The 17,472-nt window shown below is 43.7% G+C and overlaps 1 protein-coding gene across 4 annotated transcripts in view; it reads right to left on the bottom strand.

Annotated features, from left to right (window-relative positions):
* PREP (prolyl endopeptidase) overlaps window positions 1-17,472 on the bottom strand; it is a 127,993-nt gene that overhangs the window by 62,893 nt on the left and 47,628 nt on the right. For all 4 annotated transcript variants that reach the window (XM_089332808.1, XM_017345303.4, XM_089332810.1 and 1 more), the window contains exon 7: window positions 5,161-5,266. In XM_089332808.1, coding sequence (XP_089188934.1) covers window positions 5,161-5,266 — 106 coding nt within the window. The remainder of the gene's footprint in view (window positions 1-5,160; window positions 5,267-17,472) is intronic.

Raw genomic sequence — 17,472 nt, 5'->3', positions numbered from 1 at the left:
CCTTTCCACGACGTTCAACTGCCCCTGGCCACTTTCTTATGCCCTTTGGGTTTCTCACTGCAAAACACATGCAGGCAGAGGCCTTCTTGGGAGATAGAAAAGTTGGGAAAGAACCACCTAGGCAATTTCCTGGTGTTTTAATAAAGACTGCTGATAATTCTGCCTTTCAGAGAAGAAAGATTAAAAGTCATAGCAGAAAGGGATACAGATTATCAAAATGGGTATATAGGTTTCAGTAACATACTATTAGAAGCTTCCTAACAGAGTTTAACTTCGTTACCAGTTATTCAAGTTTAACTAAGATTTAAGTTAACTAATCTGTTAACAGTATTTAAATTAAATGTTTTTCTTCCCCCTCCTTTAAAAAGGGTAACAAAACAGGAGAGTAGGTAGAGAAATCACAAGCAAATGGTGTTGGGAAGTGATCATGGTCTTCAAGCAGGCTTATAAACCTCCCATCTTTATTTTTTAAAGATTTATTTATTTGAAAGATTTACAGAGAGAGAGAGAGTGAGAGGAGAGTCAGAGAGATCAATCTTCTAGCTAGCAGCTGGTTCACTCCCCAGGCAGCTGCAACAGCCAGAGCTGGGCCAGGCCTAAGCCAGGAACTAGGAACTTCCTCTGGGTCTCCCACGTGGGCACAGGGGCCCAAGTACTCGGGCCATTTGCTGCTGCTTTCCCAGGTACATTAAAAGGGAGCCTAATTTTCAGTTGTCAGTCTATGGAACCAGACATTTTCCCTCATTGTCTCCCACTAAAGACGTATCTATTTGTGTTCTTTAATGACTAAAGGGCCATTTTTTTTTTTTAAATTATGAATCTGGTTTTACAAAAAAGTTAACATCAAAATTTGTGTTTAGAGCAACTTGATGATAAGCATGGCTTTTTTTTTTTTTTTTAAAGAATGTCTTTCTTGTACTTTTCTACGCCACCTAAAACCAAGCTGTGCTGATTACACACAAAAGAAAGAAGGAGGAACACTTGAGAATTCACTGGTTGCCAGGATCCCTGCTAAGCCTTTTTCTATGCATTTTTATTATTCCTCACAATTTCCACAGAAGTAGCTATTATTTACCCAATTGTAGACATGAAAATATTGAGAGACAGAGAGAACCAACTTTCTCAATGTCACCAGTTATTTAGTGGTGGGGCTGAGATATTAAAATTTAAATCTGATTTGAAAGCCTCATGATTGTCCCAATACATCCAACTGTAATGAACTGGAACAATTTATAAATTTGTATGACCATTCTCAATCTGCCGCCTTCCCATTTATAGATTAAATTTAATCTCTTCAATAGTTAAACTCACACACAGTACTCATTTCTTTTAACAGTCATCACCACGTCACTGACTCACAATGAACCACAGAGATCGATTAAAAAACAAACAAGATCTCTCTAATCCTGCTGCATTGCAACTGATCTCTGAACTAAAGTACAGAAAGCGATACCCATTTACTCAATCTCTACAACTGTCAAGTGCTTTCAGAATCTCAATACCACTATTGAAAAGAATAGCTATTCTGAAGTTTATGCTATCCACCAATTTCATGCCAGTAAAGCAATAATTTACAAAAGACATCAGGCCCAGTGCTGTACCTGGTACCCGGCAGCCATCACTGGCCACACGCTCCGAGTCCGTTCCATCTGTCAGCACACAGCTCGGCAGCTTTAAGTCTGCCTATCCTATTACTCATTTCAAACCCTGCCTTCACGTCTGCAGGACTTGACGTGCCTTCCCAAATGCCTCACCGCAGTCTAAACTCTGAGCCCTTTAGTAACGCTCTGAGAAAATGAAATTAGGAGAGCATCACCTCCTGTTTGTGCTGTTGCTCTCCCTGCAGCTTTGGGGAGCTCACTGTGATGCCTTTTTGGCTGGGCTGACGGACCAGGTGAATCAATCAAACACCCACCATTGAGGTGCTGCTGCGGGTGTAATGACAAGTCCACAATCAGTGACTTTCAGAGAGATTCTCCTTGGCAGTCAGGGCAGCTGACACAATCAGCCCTAACAAAGCCTTAGGGGCTGAGCCAGGGCTTCCCCATAGAAATTCCACATGAGGACGTGAGCTTTAGCCTGCCCATGCAGGTGCATTTACCTAACAACCTCCACCGCCACTTCTGGCAATCAGCTCTGACCATGTCCCTCCTGCTGCCTCTGCTCCTTTGGCCATTCATAAACTCTCAATAAAACACATTCATAAGCTCTCAATATCACACCCACACAAAATGCCTCGGAATAACTTTCCTAAGACATGCGCGGGCCCTATCTGACTCTGAGAGACATGGGCCCAAGTAAGTGTAGGTTTACACACAGCTCTGGTAGCTAGATTTATTTCCAGTCAAGACATGATAACCTTATTCCTTTGGAACACTTTTTTAAAAACAGAGAGAACAAACTGGAGAGTAAACATGGACAACATTTCCTGAGTTCTTCCTTCTCTAAGCTACACAGCAACCACCCTAGGAAGCGGAGAAAACTGCTGTCTAGTAACCAAGTCAAGATCTGCTTGTGAGGAGGGTCAGGAGCTGCCTTATTCTGCAAATGGGGTCTTAGGGTATACATGCATCATCTCTGTGACTTATGATTTACCTACCTGGCTTCTTTTTTCATTTTATTTTGTGAGAGGGATGGGGAGAGAGAAAAGAGAGAGGCACTCAGAGACAGAGACAGACTGCTCTCATTCCTTAGCTCAATCCCCAAAAATGCTCTCAAAGACCAAGGCTTGGCTAGGCTGGGAACTCAATCCAGGTCTCCCATGAAGGTGGCAGGGACCCAACTACTTGAGCCGGCACCTGTTGCCTCCCTTGGGTATACAATAAACAGAGAGCTGGCACTGAGAGCAGAGCAGAAACCAACCCAGGCACTCTGCCGATATGGGATTCAAGTGTCCCAGTCAACATCTTAACTGCTGCACCAACAGCCTGCCCTGTATGTATCTTGGTTTTCAGCACTAGTTCCTGGCTCATAATCCTCACAGCCTTGCTACTTCCTAATTTACTAGACTAGTCAGTTGAATGTACTTGGCCTTTTCCCTTGGCTTCTGCAGTCACTTCTGAGCAATGAAGGTGAAAGACAGTCTTCTGTTAGAATGCTGGAGGGCTTCAGGCTTCAGAAGCCAAAATCTCTCTCTGAGCCTCTCCTCCCTCATTTCACCTGTTCCTTTTTCTGTCCAAGACAAACCACAGACACTAGGGTTTCTTTCACTCCAAGGTGGGTAACAGTAACTAAAAATATTGCCCTACCCTTCCTGGGTCTTCCCCTCTTGGGGCTAGCCATAAAGAAATACTGCAACAGTAGATCCTAAGATGCCTCACTTCAGAAGGCGGCTTGCCCCATGCCTGGGAGAAAGGAATGCTGCAGAGAGAGGGTAAGAAAAACCCAGACAGATTCTGGCCTTGCTGGGTTCCCCACTCAGTCTCTCAGCCTTGGAGCTCATCCTCTCTGTTTATTCCCATTTCTCCATGGTGGTCCAAGCTTCTATAACCAAGTCTCCATACAAACCCAACGGGAAAGCACTGGAGAGCTCCTGTACAGCTGAACAGGTGCAGGCTCCCAGGCAGGGAGGACAGTGAACCCCGACTCCAGGAGGACCATGCTGCCCAGACCTCGCCTCGGTCACCTCTTTACCTGGCCGTTTATTTGTATCCTTTAAAACATCCTCTTCTAAACACATGTACCATAAATGTAACCAAGAATTCCCCCCAATGCTGTGAGCTGCTCTGGCCAATTAGTGGAGCTGCAGGAGAGGGTTGTGGGAACCACAACTGGTAGGTCAGAAGTTCCAGAGGTCCAGACCTGCTACTGGCATCAAAGTGAGGGCCAGTCCTTCACCCTGCGAGACCCCCACACATTTCAGGATCTCAAAAGCTATCTGGGTTGGGAGTATACAATAGGAAAACCCGAGTTTGTGTTTTTTTCTTCTGTATCTTCAGGTAGCCATGTAGGATGTCTTAGAAGATACCTCCTGTTTTTGTCTGTCATGTTCAAGGCTGTGCTGTCTAGGACTTTGTTTTTGAGGAACTAGTGAGCCTTTGTACTGTCTTCCTGCTGTAATCCCAATCTCTTAGCACCACACTGCTCTCTTCTCTAATGCTAAAATGGGGGCTGTGAGGAGAGGCAGGGATGCATAAAGACCAGATAATTAGGGAGAAATCAAAGGGGGTACCCTGGGTTTTGCCAGCACCAGTGAGTTTCCTCTCAAGTATTGCTTTCTTTTATTACAGTGGGTACAGCAGGAGCAGTGCAGTATGCGCATTTGCAATTGGAATTGAATCAACGAAGCAATCTGTATTGTTTAGTTTGTGAACTTTTCAAAGAACACAAAACAACCCAATCAAGGAAAGCCATAATGAAGTTATAAAGAGAATAGAAACAGTACTCTGTTGAGGAAGAACACTGCAAGTGGAAGTTGTAACAAAATGCAGAAAGAAACCTTTTTTGCTGTTGCTACAGCTTATTATTAAGTTATTACAGCTGTTATTATTGTTGTCATTATAGCAACACCACCAGTACTGTACATTTTGGAAATCTGTGTCACTTGTCCCCAATATGCATTTATTTCACCAGTACACAATATAATTGTGTTCTGAGTGCCAGTGGGATAGCTTAGGGAACTGGGAAATTTTAGCAGAGTAAACGGTACAGCTGAAAAGTTTTAATGCTGCTGTCAGTGCTGGCTTGGAAGAGAAGTTGGGAGAGAATAACATTACAAAGGATCCAACTCCTGAAGTTGTGACTCGCTGGTTTTATGCTTACCAACACAATATGCAAGACCCTGGGAAACACAAGCAAGCTGTCACTGTGCACACAGCTTAGTCCGGAGAAGCCGGTATTTGGTTATCTGTTGATGACAACCACTCCTGTGACAGTCTGTACCACTGGATCTTAGCCAGTGACACTTCACAGACGACAGGACCTGCTTCTCCTTAACACTCTTCACCTGCGATACTCAGCATAGTTTCATGAAGAAAGAGAGATAATAGGGGTCACCCCAATCTATAGAGAAGCAGCAGTTAACTTCACCCAATTTTTCCTAGTTGAATGAGATGGTATTGAAAGAAAAGCCATTATGGGATAGATGAAGGTGTCTGGGGAAATGAATTAGGAGACCCAAATGGTTTTCCTGGCATAATGGTCTATGTCTGAAAAACTCACCAGTGATGCCATTGGGTTCCTGCTGGAGATCGCAGTACCAGAGCCGGTTCACTGGGTCACACCCCTCCCGTATGGATAACAGGACATAGCGACCATCATCCGATAGCTATGAGGAAGCAGAAACAGTTCAAGGGGCTGGTTAGAATATACTTGTTGTGAGAATGTTCCTACATATTAACTAACAAAACAAATTAACTTCAAATGCAGAGTCTTTACCTCAAACTTATGATCCGAAAATGTTGTAGAAAAAAAGATGAACTCCAATTTTAATTTATTTCACACTTAATCAGTTTAACAAAACACAGTGTATAAAATATCAGTAGACACAACTAAAAGTTATAATGACTTCCATGGGATTTACATTTTGAGTCTATTCCTTAACTTAACATCCTTGACTGTAAAGCTTTTTTAGGGGCTCTGTATTTTAAAAGTTGTCATTCTAAATAGAAACTGGTGTGGATGCAGGAAACCATATTAACAAGCTTCCAATAAACAACTCGATGTGTCTTTATCATCTTTACCAGAAGATTCCAGCAATTAAAAAAAAAAAAAAAAAAAACCTATGCTTCCGGATATTTGATTTTTGGTAGAATCATTAGTAGCAAAAAGAATCTGATGAAAACCTAAAATGCAGCGAACAATCTATTATTGTTTTCAGTGGCAGAAATCCACAGATGTGGTACCAAACTATATACACAAGAGAACTGGGGAGTGAACCAGCAGATGGAAGACCTTTCCCTCCTTCTTCCTTTCTCAAACTCTGCCTTTCAAATAAATAAATAACTTTTTTAAAAAAAGCTTCATGCAGAGCTGGTGCTGTGGAATAGCCAGTATAGCCACACACCACATGCAGCACTGGCATCCCATATGGGCCTCAGTTTGAGTCCCAGCTGCTTCAATTCTTATCAGCTCCCTGCTAATGTGCCTGGGGAAGCAGCGGAAGATGGCGCAAGTGTTTGACCCCTGCACCCATGTGGGAGACCAGGAAGCAGCTCTGGGCTCCTGGCTTCAGACTGGCCCAGTCCTGGCCATTGCAGGCATTTGGTGAGTGAATTAGCAGGTAGAAGATTCTCTGTCTCTGTCTCTCCTCCTCTCTAACTCTACATTCAAAATAAATAAAATGAATCCTTAAAAGAAAAAGATATGTCCATTTTCCATGATTTTTTTTTAAAGTAAACTCATACATACATACATACATACACACACAACCTGTTGGTTCTCTCTTGAGAACTCTAATAAACTTGCCAATTACTGCTATTGTTTTCTCCTTCAATTCATATTTACTGAGCAGCTATCATCTAAAGGACCTTTTTCTAAATGTTAAAGATACCTGAGTAAACAAAGCAGGAAAAAATGTTATACCCAATAAAAAAGAAAACACATAAATACGGAATCGTGCAGTGCATTATGCCCGTAAATGATAAATGCCAAAGAGAACATCAACAGCGCTGGGTAAGAGAGGCAGAATGTGTGGGAAGGACTGCACTTTAAATACGGCAGTAAATCCTCTAAGATCCGGAACCAAACAGATCCACTTCCATCACTCTAATTCAATAAAGCACTGGAAGTCTTAGCCAGAGCAATTAAACAGGAGAAAGAAATAAAAGGCACACAAATAGGAAGTTATCCCTGTTTGCAGAGAACATGATTCTATATATAGGAGAACCAAAATACTCCACAAAGGAACATTAGAACTAACGAATGAACTCAGTTAAGTCGCCGGGCAGAAAATCAGCATAGGAAATCACAAAGATAGGGACCAAGGCTGTGGTGAAGACAGTGAAGCTGCAGCCTGCGGCACCAGCATCTCATATGGGCGCCGGGAAAGCAGCAGCAGATGGCCCAAGTGCTTGGGCCCCTGCACCTACCACAGAAGCTTCTGGCTTCTGACTTCAAAATGATCCAGCTTTGGCAATTGTAGCCACTGGGGGAGTGAACCAGCGGATTGACGGTCTCTTTGTCTCCGCCTCTCTCTCTTTGAAACTCTGCCTTTCAAATAAATAAATAAATCTTTTTTAAAAAAATCACAAAAATAGGAGGAATTAGTTTTGTTAAAAATGTACATATTACCCAAAGTGATTTACACATTCAGTATAAACTCCATCAAAATACCACTGGCATTCTTCACAGTACTAGAAAAAAAGACTAAAATTCACATGGAAGCACAAAAGACCGAACAGCCAAAACATCCTGCATAAAAATAAAAAAGTTGTAGGCATCACAGTACTAGATTTCAAGACATACTACAGAGTTCCTACAAACAAAACAGCATGGGACTGACATAAAAGTACACACAGAGCAATGGAACAGAATCCAGATTCTAAAAATGGTTTTCTCCACGTACTATCAGCTGATCTTTCACAAAGATGCCAAAAACATTTATTGGAGAAGGAACAGACTCTTCAATAAACAGTTCTGGGAAAAGCAGACACCCATATGGAGAAGACTGAAGCTTGACCTCTTCCCCTCCCCCTGTATAAAAGTCAACTCAAAATGGGTCAGAGATGTAAATGTAAGACCTAAAACTATGAATCCACAAGAAGAAAACATAGCAGAAGTATTACAAAACATATGCAAGAATTTTTTAGATAAGACCCCAAAAGCACAGGCATCAAGAGTAGGCAAATGTGATTTTTATATCAAACTAAGAAGCTTCCGCCCAGCTAAGCAAACATCAACAGAGTGCAGACAACCAACAGAATGGGATAAATACTTGCAAACTATGCATCTGACAAAAGATTGATACAGAATACATCAGGAGCTCAAAAAAATCACAGCAACAAATTTAGTTGAGAAATGGGCAAAGAATCTGAACAGACATTTCTCACATGAAGAAATACAAATGGCAAAAAAAAAAAAAAAAAAAAAAAAAAACTTGAAAAAAATGCTTAATATCACCATGTACACCATGTGTGAAATACACATCCAAACCATAGTGAGGTATCATCTCTCTCCAGTTAGAATGCCTATCACCTAAAACAAGAGATAACAAACGCCAGGGAGGATGTGCAAAAGAAGGAACCCTACACACTGCTGAAGGGAGTGCAGATCGGTGCAGCCATTGTGGAAAAGCAACAGATCCACGGCAGCATCCAGTTATCCCACTTCTGCATATGTATCTGAAAGAAACAAACTCAGCCTATGAAGAGGGAGCTGCAGTACTACTCAATACCACAGGTATGAATCAACCTGAATGTCCATTGATGCATGGAAAGATTTTTTAAAAAGGTACACACACACACACACACACACACACACACACAAATAGAATATTATACAGCCATAAAAAGGATGAAATAGATGGGACTGGAGATTATTACATTAAGTTAAATAAGCCAAACAGAGAAAGACAAACATTGCATATTGTTTCTCATATGGAGGTTAAAAAAAAAAGTCTATCTGAACTTAGACTAGCAATAACCAGAGGGGCCGGCATTGTGGCAACAGTTCATGGACCAGCTACTCTACTTCTGATCCAGCTCCCTGCTAATGACATGGGAAACGCAGAGGGGGATGGCCCAAGTGTTTGGGCCCCTGAAAACCACATGGGAGACCCAAATAAAGCTCCTGCCTCCTTGTGGCCATCCGGGGAGTAAACCAATGGATGGAACCGCTCTCGTTTTCACACTGTGACTTTCAAATAAATAATCTTAAACAAACAAACAAACAAACAAAAAAACAGTAATTACCAGACACTAGGAAAGGTGAAGGGAAGACAGACAGAGGTTGGCTAAATGGTTTCAATACACAGAACTAACAAGTCCTTGTACTGCACAGCACAGGTGGGGCACTATACCTTGCAATGATGAATTAAGAACTGGAAGAGAAGAGTTGATCTAAATACAAAGAAAAAAAAAAAGAATTGGAGAGCTGGTTGCTTGGCTTGATTGGTTTATGCTGTAGATATGTGTTGAGCCATTGTATTTTCTGTTCCTTTGTTCGCTGTACTAGCAGTTTCTAAAATCTTCTAAAAATCGTATGATAGCTTCCTAGAAGCATACATTAATTCTACCACCCATCATTTTTAGACCTATTTCTGCCCGCTCATTTCTCTCCTGGTTACAAGTCATACTTTTCTGCCTCTTCACATATCTAAAATAATCTTTTTTACTGAACCCTGGACATTTTGAATATTGTCTGGATTTTTTTTAATCTTGTCTGCCTGGGTCAGGGCAGCACTGTGGTACAGCAGGTAAAGCCACTGCCTGCGATGCTGGCATCCCATCTCATCTGAGTGCTGGTTCCAGCCCTGGCTGCTCCACTTCTGACTCAGTTCCCCGCTAATGAGCCTGGGAGGACGGCAGAGGATGGCCTGTGTTTGGGCCCCGGCCATCCACACAGGAGACCAGGATGGAGTTCTGGCCTCCTGGCTTCAGCCTGGTCCAGTCCTGGCTATTGTGGCCAATGGAGGCATGGAATTGCTGGTGGGAGATGTCTGTCTCTAACTCTTGCCTTTCTAATAAATAAATAACTATTGAAGTAAAACATTTGGGGGAAGGTAACGTGGTGGTAGATCAGCTTGATCCACCCAAGGCTGGCTTTTGCTTGGCCCTTGGGCCAAGTCTGGCCTCTCCAGGGTTTCTATCAAATGCCTGAGTGTTCATTCATAAGGTCTTTTCACTCTGATCAGAATGTGAAAGTCTCCCAGTCTCAGAAACCCTCTGGTAGCTGGCAGTTTCACAGGCCCCTTGTTGCTCTGAGCTTCCGTCACAGTCTGAGTTACTGCACACAACGCTTATCATCGGCCAAAAACATGAGGTGACCCCAGCATTTCTGATGTCCTAGTGGCTGGATTCCCACCTTTTGGTGCTCTGTCCTGCAAGTCCAGTGGCTCCAGCCTTTCTTAACCCCAGCCTTTGGATTCTAGTTCCGTCAGACTGTAATACACTGAGCTCCTCCTCCTTGTGTTGGAGTCCAAAAAGTACCTCCAGGCAGAAAGCAGGGAAAATGGCAGATCTCATCTCTCTCACGGGTCAGTCTTGGGCTACCTGTGGACCAGTATCTGAAAACACTTGCTTTGTTTACTCTGTGCAGTTTTCTAGCTCTATAGGGCAGGAGGGCTGGCCCAGTACTGTTTACAACATTGTGGCCCGAAGCAAAATCTGGATCTCCTGCAAATTAACAACAATCCGATTTAGTTTTTAAAATTCAATGTAGGATTCTATTCTACAACCATTAATTGTGGCTACGGATGCACTGGCTTTCACATTTTTAATTCTGAATGTACTACTCACCTGACTTTCCCCCTCACCTTTGTTCTTTGCGTGTATCAATATAAATTCCTTTATGCTTTCCCTTCTTTGATGGACTTGGGAGTTATACACTCTATTTTCTTTAAGTTTTATATATATATGTATATATATTTTATATATATGTGTGTATGTATATATATAAAATAAACCAATGTTCAGGATGTTAGTTCCACTTTATTTTTAAATCACCCTATATTAAGAATATCACCAGCAGGCCGGTGACACGTCTCACTTGGCTAATCGTCCGCCTACAGCGCTGGCACCCTGAGTTCTAGTCCCAGTTGGGGCGCCGCATTCTGTCCCAGTTGCTCCTCTTCCAGTCCAGCTCTCTGCTGTGGCCCAGGAGGGCAGTGGAGGATGGCCCAAGTGCTTGGGCCCTGCACCCGCATGGGAGACCAGGAGGAAGCACTTGGCTCCTGGCTTCAGATCAGTGTAGCGCGCCAGCCGTAGCGGCCATTTGGGGGGTGAACAAATGGAAGGAAGACCTTTCTCTCTGTCTCTCTCACTGACTAAATCTGCCAGTCCAAAAAAAAAAAAAAAAAAATCACCAGCAACCACACAATTACAATTTTATTAGACAGAATTGAAAGCAGCCTCAATAATTATACTTCATTCTTTTGTTCTCTTGTCCTTTAAATAAAGACAGAAGCTTTATAGCTTAGTGCTTAAAGTCATGCTACATCAATCATCAGTGATGGCTAATTCAGTTGTAGTGATTCAGTCAATAGAAAGATAAGGCAGCAAAACTCACTGCAAGAACCACACCAAACCCTTGATGACAGCTGCCTCAAGCACATCTAATGAGTTTTTCTCAGCATTTCTGGCTGGACTAAACAGTTGTAGCAGTTTAGATTTAATCCAAGGCAGAAAATCCCAAAGTATATTACTGTGGGGATGTCAATTAAGCCAATCCTCTTCCCTATACCGAACCTTGTCACAATACAGAAATGTTCTACAGCCATTAAAATTTAATAACAGAAAACAAACAACTTCGAAGTTTCAAATCTCAAAATCATTTCCAAGGTACTTCAAAAACTTCATGGAAAAGCGGAAATAAAAGGTAAGTTTACATGGTGAACACATCAGAAATTCAGTTTTCCCATATGTAAGGTTTTCATGAACTTCTGGAAAACCCTTTGTATGCAGGAATTTCAAAAATTTTCTGCATCGAAACAGCTTTTAACTCCATTTTACTGCAAACTAATACATCAGGTAGAATAACTGTGCCTCCTGGAAGCAATTAATCTGATTCAAAAACATTGACTTTCCAACTGAGTTGCAATAATATTGTCCAAACCAATTATGAAAGATGTAATTCCTAAATCTTTGCTTTCCATTGCTTTCTTCTATGTTATGCCTGTTATTTTAAGCAAATTTTCCATAAGTCAAAATGATTTTATTTCATGAAAATCTACCATTTATATAACAAACTTAACACCAAAATCTAAGAATTATTATATATGAGACATTTATATTTGCTGATACTGAATCTACTACTTACATTTTCAAACTATATGAGTGAAAGTTAAAACTGCACCATTCTTTAAAAAAAACTGCACCATTCTTACTACTGACAACTTTTAATATACAGGTTAGTCTGACCATCTTATTCTGGGAAGTCATGTATTGAATTACATTTAGAGTATTGATTAAATATAGTTAGAAAGTGTTAATCAAGGGAGAAAAAAGTGTTCACATCTCTATTGATAAAAGTATTCAGACAAAGGAAATGACTCATTCTTCTAGGCTCACATGTGCTACTCCAACAAATACATTAACTGAGGCCACAAGTGTATTCAGGAATGCAATGTCTACAAAGGCAAGAATCAGAGAATTCAGAGACAGCAGCAGCAACCTGAGTGACCTCAGGCCAATCTCTGAAGTCAGGGTTCTATCAATGTCTCCCATGAACGCCTCGTGTGATTCATGAAGACCAGGGTGTTCCCCACGCTGTGCTACTAGCACAGGATGCTGTCAGCTCTACCACCAGGTCACCGAGATACATGTAACTCTGAAATAAATACGAATCACACACAGCCGTGAAGCTACAGAAACAACAGTGCAATATGCATTCACATGCAAATCAGAGCAGTTTCCCTAGAGAGCAGGACCTTATTTTACTGTTTTGAACAACAATTCTGGATTATCATTTGTTATTACTAGCATAACAACTTTAAAGCCAGTGAATTTGGCTGTTCTCAGTTTCAATCCCATATCATGATAAAGACAGCTGGTTTTCCAAATGACCTAAGTAAGCAAGTTCTTTTGTGTGTGTGTGTGCCTCTCATGTTAACAGAAAATCAACAGAGAAGGGTTTAATGTTCTGCACTGTCAAGCATTTAACTACCTACTAGACCATGTGTCCTCCAAAACAAAAGGACACAAAGCCAGTATCTATGTATACATAGAAATGTGGACTTCCATGAAATACATTTTCAAAGAAAAACTCCTAAGCTAATTTCCTGGACATAAAATTTCTTCACTACACATAAATTTTCCACTTAGAATCCAACCAAAAGGATACAAAAAGTTTTTCCATAATTTGTGCATATACTACTTAAAGTATTTCCTTTTGTATGTTATAGTACAAGAATTAGTTGTGTATCTTAAGTAATATACTAAAAAGCAGTGAGACTTGAAATTGTCTTGGAAATTAACAAAAGAAGGTAAATGGATTTTAATAGCTTTGAATGTTAATCATATCACTCTCAGAGCAGGAGACTTTATCAAATGTGCCTTATAGACACTTGTGAACTCTTTTCATAAGATCTGTGAACCATAACAACATTCCTTTAATATTAAATATGTTTCTAACATTTAGAAAAACTTAAATCTCAAACTACAGACAATGATGACTTTTCATTGATGGGACTCATTCATAGATTTATAATTAAGAGAGTAACAGAAATAGAGGCAGCTTGAAGCATAGGTAGGTATGCATTACCACAAACACTGCTAAAATGTTTAGCAGTTGCTAACTTGAAGTATCTAGCTTTTCCAGTACAGCACGGTCCCACTTTCCATGGTTTCAGTTACTTGTGATAAACAGTGGTCTAAAAATATTAAATGGAAACTCCGAGAAATAAGCAGTTCATTAAGTTTTACACTGCACACAGTGTTGTGAGGAGCATGATGAAATCCTGCAGGAATGCACTGAGGATGTGCACTGTTGCTTCCTGTTGCGTGTCCCTGCTGTATACACTACTCTCCGGGCAGTCGCTCGGCGGCTGTCCTGGCTAGCAGATGCACTGCCTTCATATCACAGTGCCTGTGTTCATGCAACCCTTACTTCACTACTCACAGCGCTTTCTTTCACTGTGCCTAAGTTATACATTAAACTTCTGTACATGTCGGAAAGAGAAGTATACTTGGGGCGGCACTGTGTGTAGCTGCAGGTACCCTCTGGGGGTCCTGGAACATCCCCTCAGGGATAAGAGAGGGGCTACTGTTCAGAGTGGCACCAGAGCACCACAGCGGGAAAAGAAATCCATCCAAATACTACACTGAGTATCACCCGGAATGCTAGATGTCCTGAGAAAGGAAAATCTATTCAAAGGGAAATAAATAATGTGGGTCTTGACATTGCAATTTCCAATCTCCCTGGTCCTTCCTCTGGCAGATAAACGTGGTTATTCCAGAATCTGCTCTTTCTCTGCTTCGTTCCCTTCCTGGACAGTCATGAAAGCCAGCTGAGAAAAGTGACCGCTGAGGAAATCCACAGTTGTAATGAACCACCGACCCTCTCCCGCCAGGAGCTGCACCACAGAGGGCGAGCGGCACAGCCGCCTTCTCTCACATCCCCGGGCTCTCTGGCTTTCTGACTGTTAGCCCTCCCCAGCATGTCCGGAGACCTTCCTGGGCACTCAGCATGATGGGCGTGACCACGTAAGGCCGTGCTAATGAAAGGGAAGGCAGCAGGGGACACAAGCTTAGGCTGACAGAGCACCGAGGGGATTAACACAGGCCCTGTGCCAGACAGAGAGGGAGCTGCTGGAAGGTCGATGCTCCGGGACAACACTTAGTAAGAAGGGGCGGGGGGAGGGGATGGTGCTGTGGCCTAGCGGGTAAAGCAACCTGCAGTGCCAGCATCCCAAATGGGCGCTGGTTTGAGTCCCGGCTGCTTCACTTCTGATCTGGCTCTCAGCTATGGCCTGGAAAAGCAGAAGATGGCCCAAGGGCTTGGGCCCCTGCACCCATGTGTGAGACCCTGAAGATGCACCTGGCTTCAGATCGGTGCAGCTCTGGCCATTGCGGCCAACTGGGGAGTGAACCAGCAGATGGAAGACCTCTCTCTCTCCCTGCCCCCCTCCTCTCTCTGTGTAACTCTGACTTTCAAATAAATAAATAAATATTTTAAAAAAAAGTGGGGGGGTGGGGGGCCATGGGAGTCTGCGCCCATGTGGATTCTCTGGAAGGTGAGGCCACCTTGCTGGTCTTCCTGTACAAGGACTGTGGTGGGGAGGGTGGGAGAGTGTGGAATCTACTGGTGTCAACTATCAGGCAATGCATGTCTCTTCCTGTGCAATGCATGAGATATAAATATATAAACATGCATTTTTAACAACTAGGGATCACAAGAGAGCAGATGAAAATAGCTTGTGGAGATGTGGGGCAAATATAAAGCTTTAGGGCTACCTGTGTAAAGAAATATTTTTTTCAAGAATTAGGCTTAACGGGGGCAGGCACTTGGCACAGTGGCAGGTGCTGCTTGGGAAGCCCACTTGCCATACTGCAGTGTCTGGGGTTCAAGTCCTGACCTTGATTTCAAATTTCTGCTGAGATGGTCAAGTGGTTGGGTCCCTGCCACCCAAGTGGAAGATTCAGACTGAGTCCCTGGCTCCCAGCTTATAAGGCTTGGCCTAGCCCTGACTGTTGTGGGTATCTGGGGGAGTGGACAAGAGGATGGGAGATCGTTTCCCATTTATCTCTTATATAAACAAGAAAAAGAAATGGGCATAACTGAATTGGGCTCTCACTCTGCTGGAGAATAACAGCAAAAGGCTGGGCATTTCCTCCTCACCCCTTCCTAAAGGCACTTGATGTCTTTTCACAATCTTCAATCTACAGCGCCCTCTGCTGGGAGCCAAGTCTCAGACTGTTCGACTTCTTTGCAGTCCTTTGCTTTTCGTTTTTTGCATTTCCCCCAAATGTTCTCAATTCATGTCGTAAGGCATTTTTTAAGGCCCAACAGAACCTTCTAAAACAGAATAATTTCTATTATCCCAGCAGGCTCCCCTTCAACTAAAACCACAGAGTCTATGTGAAATATAACTGACACCCCAGTCCACGCGAGCCAAGCGCCAGCTGTCTGTGTCCCGTTCCATTGCAGGGCGCCAGGGAGTCCTGGCTGCCGAGCACAGCAGCTGGGACACGTGCAAGAGGCACTGAGGGCGGGCAGCCGGCCTGAGAGCTGTCGCTGGCAGCTGAGGGGAGGGCAGGCGAACACGGCTTGTACTTTCAGGATAGAGCAACTCGGGGACGTGGCTTACCCCGAGCCAAGGGGCGCCGGGAAGGTAGATGGCCTCAAGTCAGCTGGAACGGTCCCTGCTTGAAAAGCCACAATGGTGGGGAGAACAGCAGAGAGGCACACATCTCGGGCAACTACTGCTGGGAGCGGGAGCTTCAGTGGGGTGTGCAAAAGGCCAGCCACAACAGCAAAGTTGAGAAGCTTCTAGAACCATGGGTGGGGGGTGGGGGAGTCTCACCACCAAAGGATGCCATCAGCAGGGCTCTGGTGTGGATGTGGCTTGAGTTTTTCCTCTAAGGAGTCATGGCTTGTGATGTTGACCCCACTGTGAGTGTGCAAACTTAACCTGACTGCAGTGTTTCAAACAGGGCATTGGAAGGGGATCAGGATCCATGATGGTCACCGGGGTGGGGGGGTTCCTCCATTACTGCATCCTTGTGGCCTTTGGAGGAGAAAGAGACCAGAAGCCACCCGTGTGCTCCCTGGCTCTGGCTGTCATGTCCTATGCCTCCCTGGGGCTCTGCCTGCAAGATCGACGGCCAGCATTAGACGTGGCCCTGGCCTTGAACTTCCAGAACTGTAAACTTTTGTTTTTATAGAGTGACCTGTCTTGGGTATTTTGTTAGAGTAACGAATAATGGACTAAGACAAGGGAAGCTGCCACCTGAACACGTGCTGACTGCCAGCAGCCAAGAGAGACTGACAGATGGCTCCAGAAGCATCCTGTTCCCCTCTTTAACTCTTTGTCCCTGCATGGCCACTGGAGAAACCAGGAAAAAATAAGGAAGAGGAGCCCTCAACAAACCGGCTCCTGGGGTGGCTGTGTGCTTGCTAAGCTGAGCTGGGGGAGGAGAAAGCAGTGCGTGAACTCAGGAGCACAGCTTGGCTCTGGACTGAGATGGAGTTAACAGTAGTTCTAACATTCAGAAGTGTCTAGAAGGCTCTTCTGGCCATCTGGAGCGATCCCCCGGTACAGGCAGGCAACACCGGGAAATCCAAAGCTGCTTCCTGACTGGAACTCACTGAACTCTGCCTGCTCCAGGCAAACAAGACCTGTCTGTGCAGGAGGGCCCAGGAGGTGTCTGCGAAGGGAAGGGGTGAGTCATGGGGACAATGAGGACACAGCATCTGGGATGCAAGGGGCAGCCCGCAGAGAACTCGGATCAAGGCAGCCCAAGGGGAGCAGGACGCGGCAAGTCAGACACCCTCAGCCCCCTCTCTGGCCTCACCCTCAAAGCCTGCACTCCTCACCCGGCTGCTCCCACTGCCAGCAGCTCTGTTCTCACCCAGGAAACCTGTTTTCAAGAGTCTAGGAGATGCTGTAATAAGTCCTCCACCCACAGACTCTCAAAGATCACAAAGCCCTGGAGGAAATGAAGACAAAAAGACAGACAGATGATGACTTTGCCTAAGGCTGCAGAAATGGCCTTAGAATAAAAATCTCCTGTGTTCTATTCCAACACACACCCATCGCTCCAACACCAGCTCTTCCGTCACAGGCACTGTTAGATTCCCTAACCAAAAAACAGGTCCCAGGATGATCCCCAGAACAAGAACTTTAAAAATAAAAGCAACAGTTGCAACACATGTCTT

This window comes from Oryctolagus cuniculus, chromosome 5 (assembly GCF_051225735.1).
Source record: "Oryctolagus cuniculus isolate XC-2025 breed Fujian yellow rabbit chromosome 5, ASM5122573v1, whole genome shotgun sequence".
Taxonomy (NCBI): Eukaryota; Metazoa; Chordata; class Mammalia; order Lagomorpha; family Leporidae; genus Oryctolagus; species Oryctolagus cuniculus.
The sequence above is the reverse complement of the archived record's forward strand: the minus strand, read 5'-3'. Positions and strand labels throughout refer to the sequence as shown.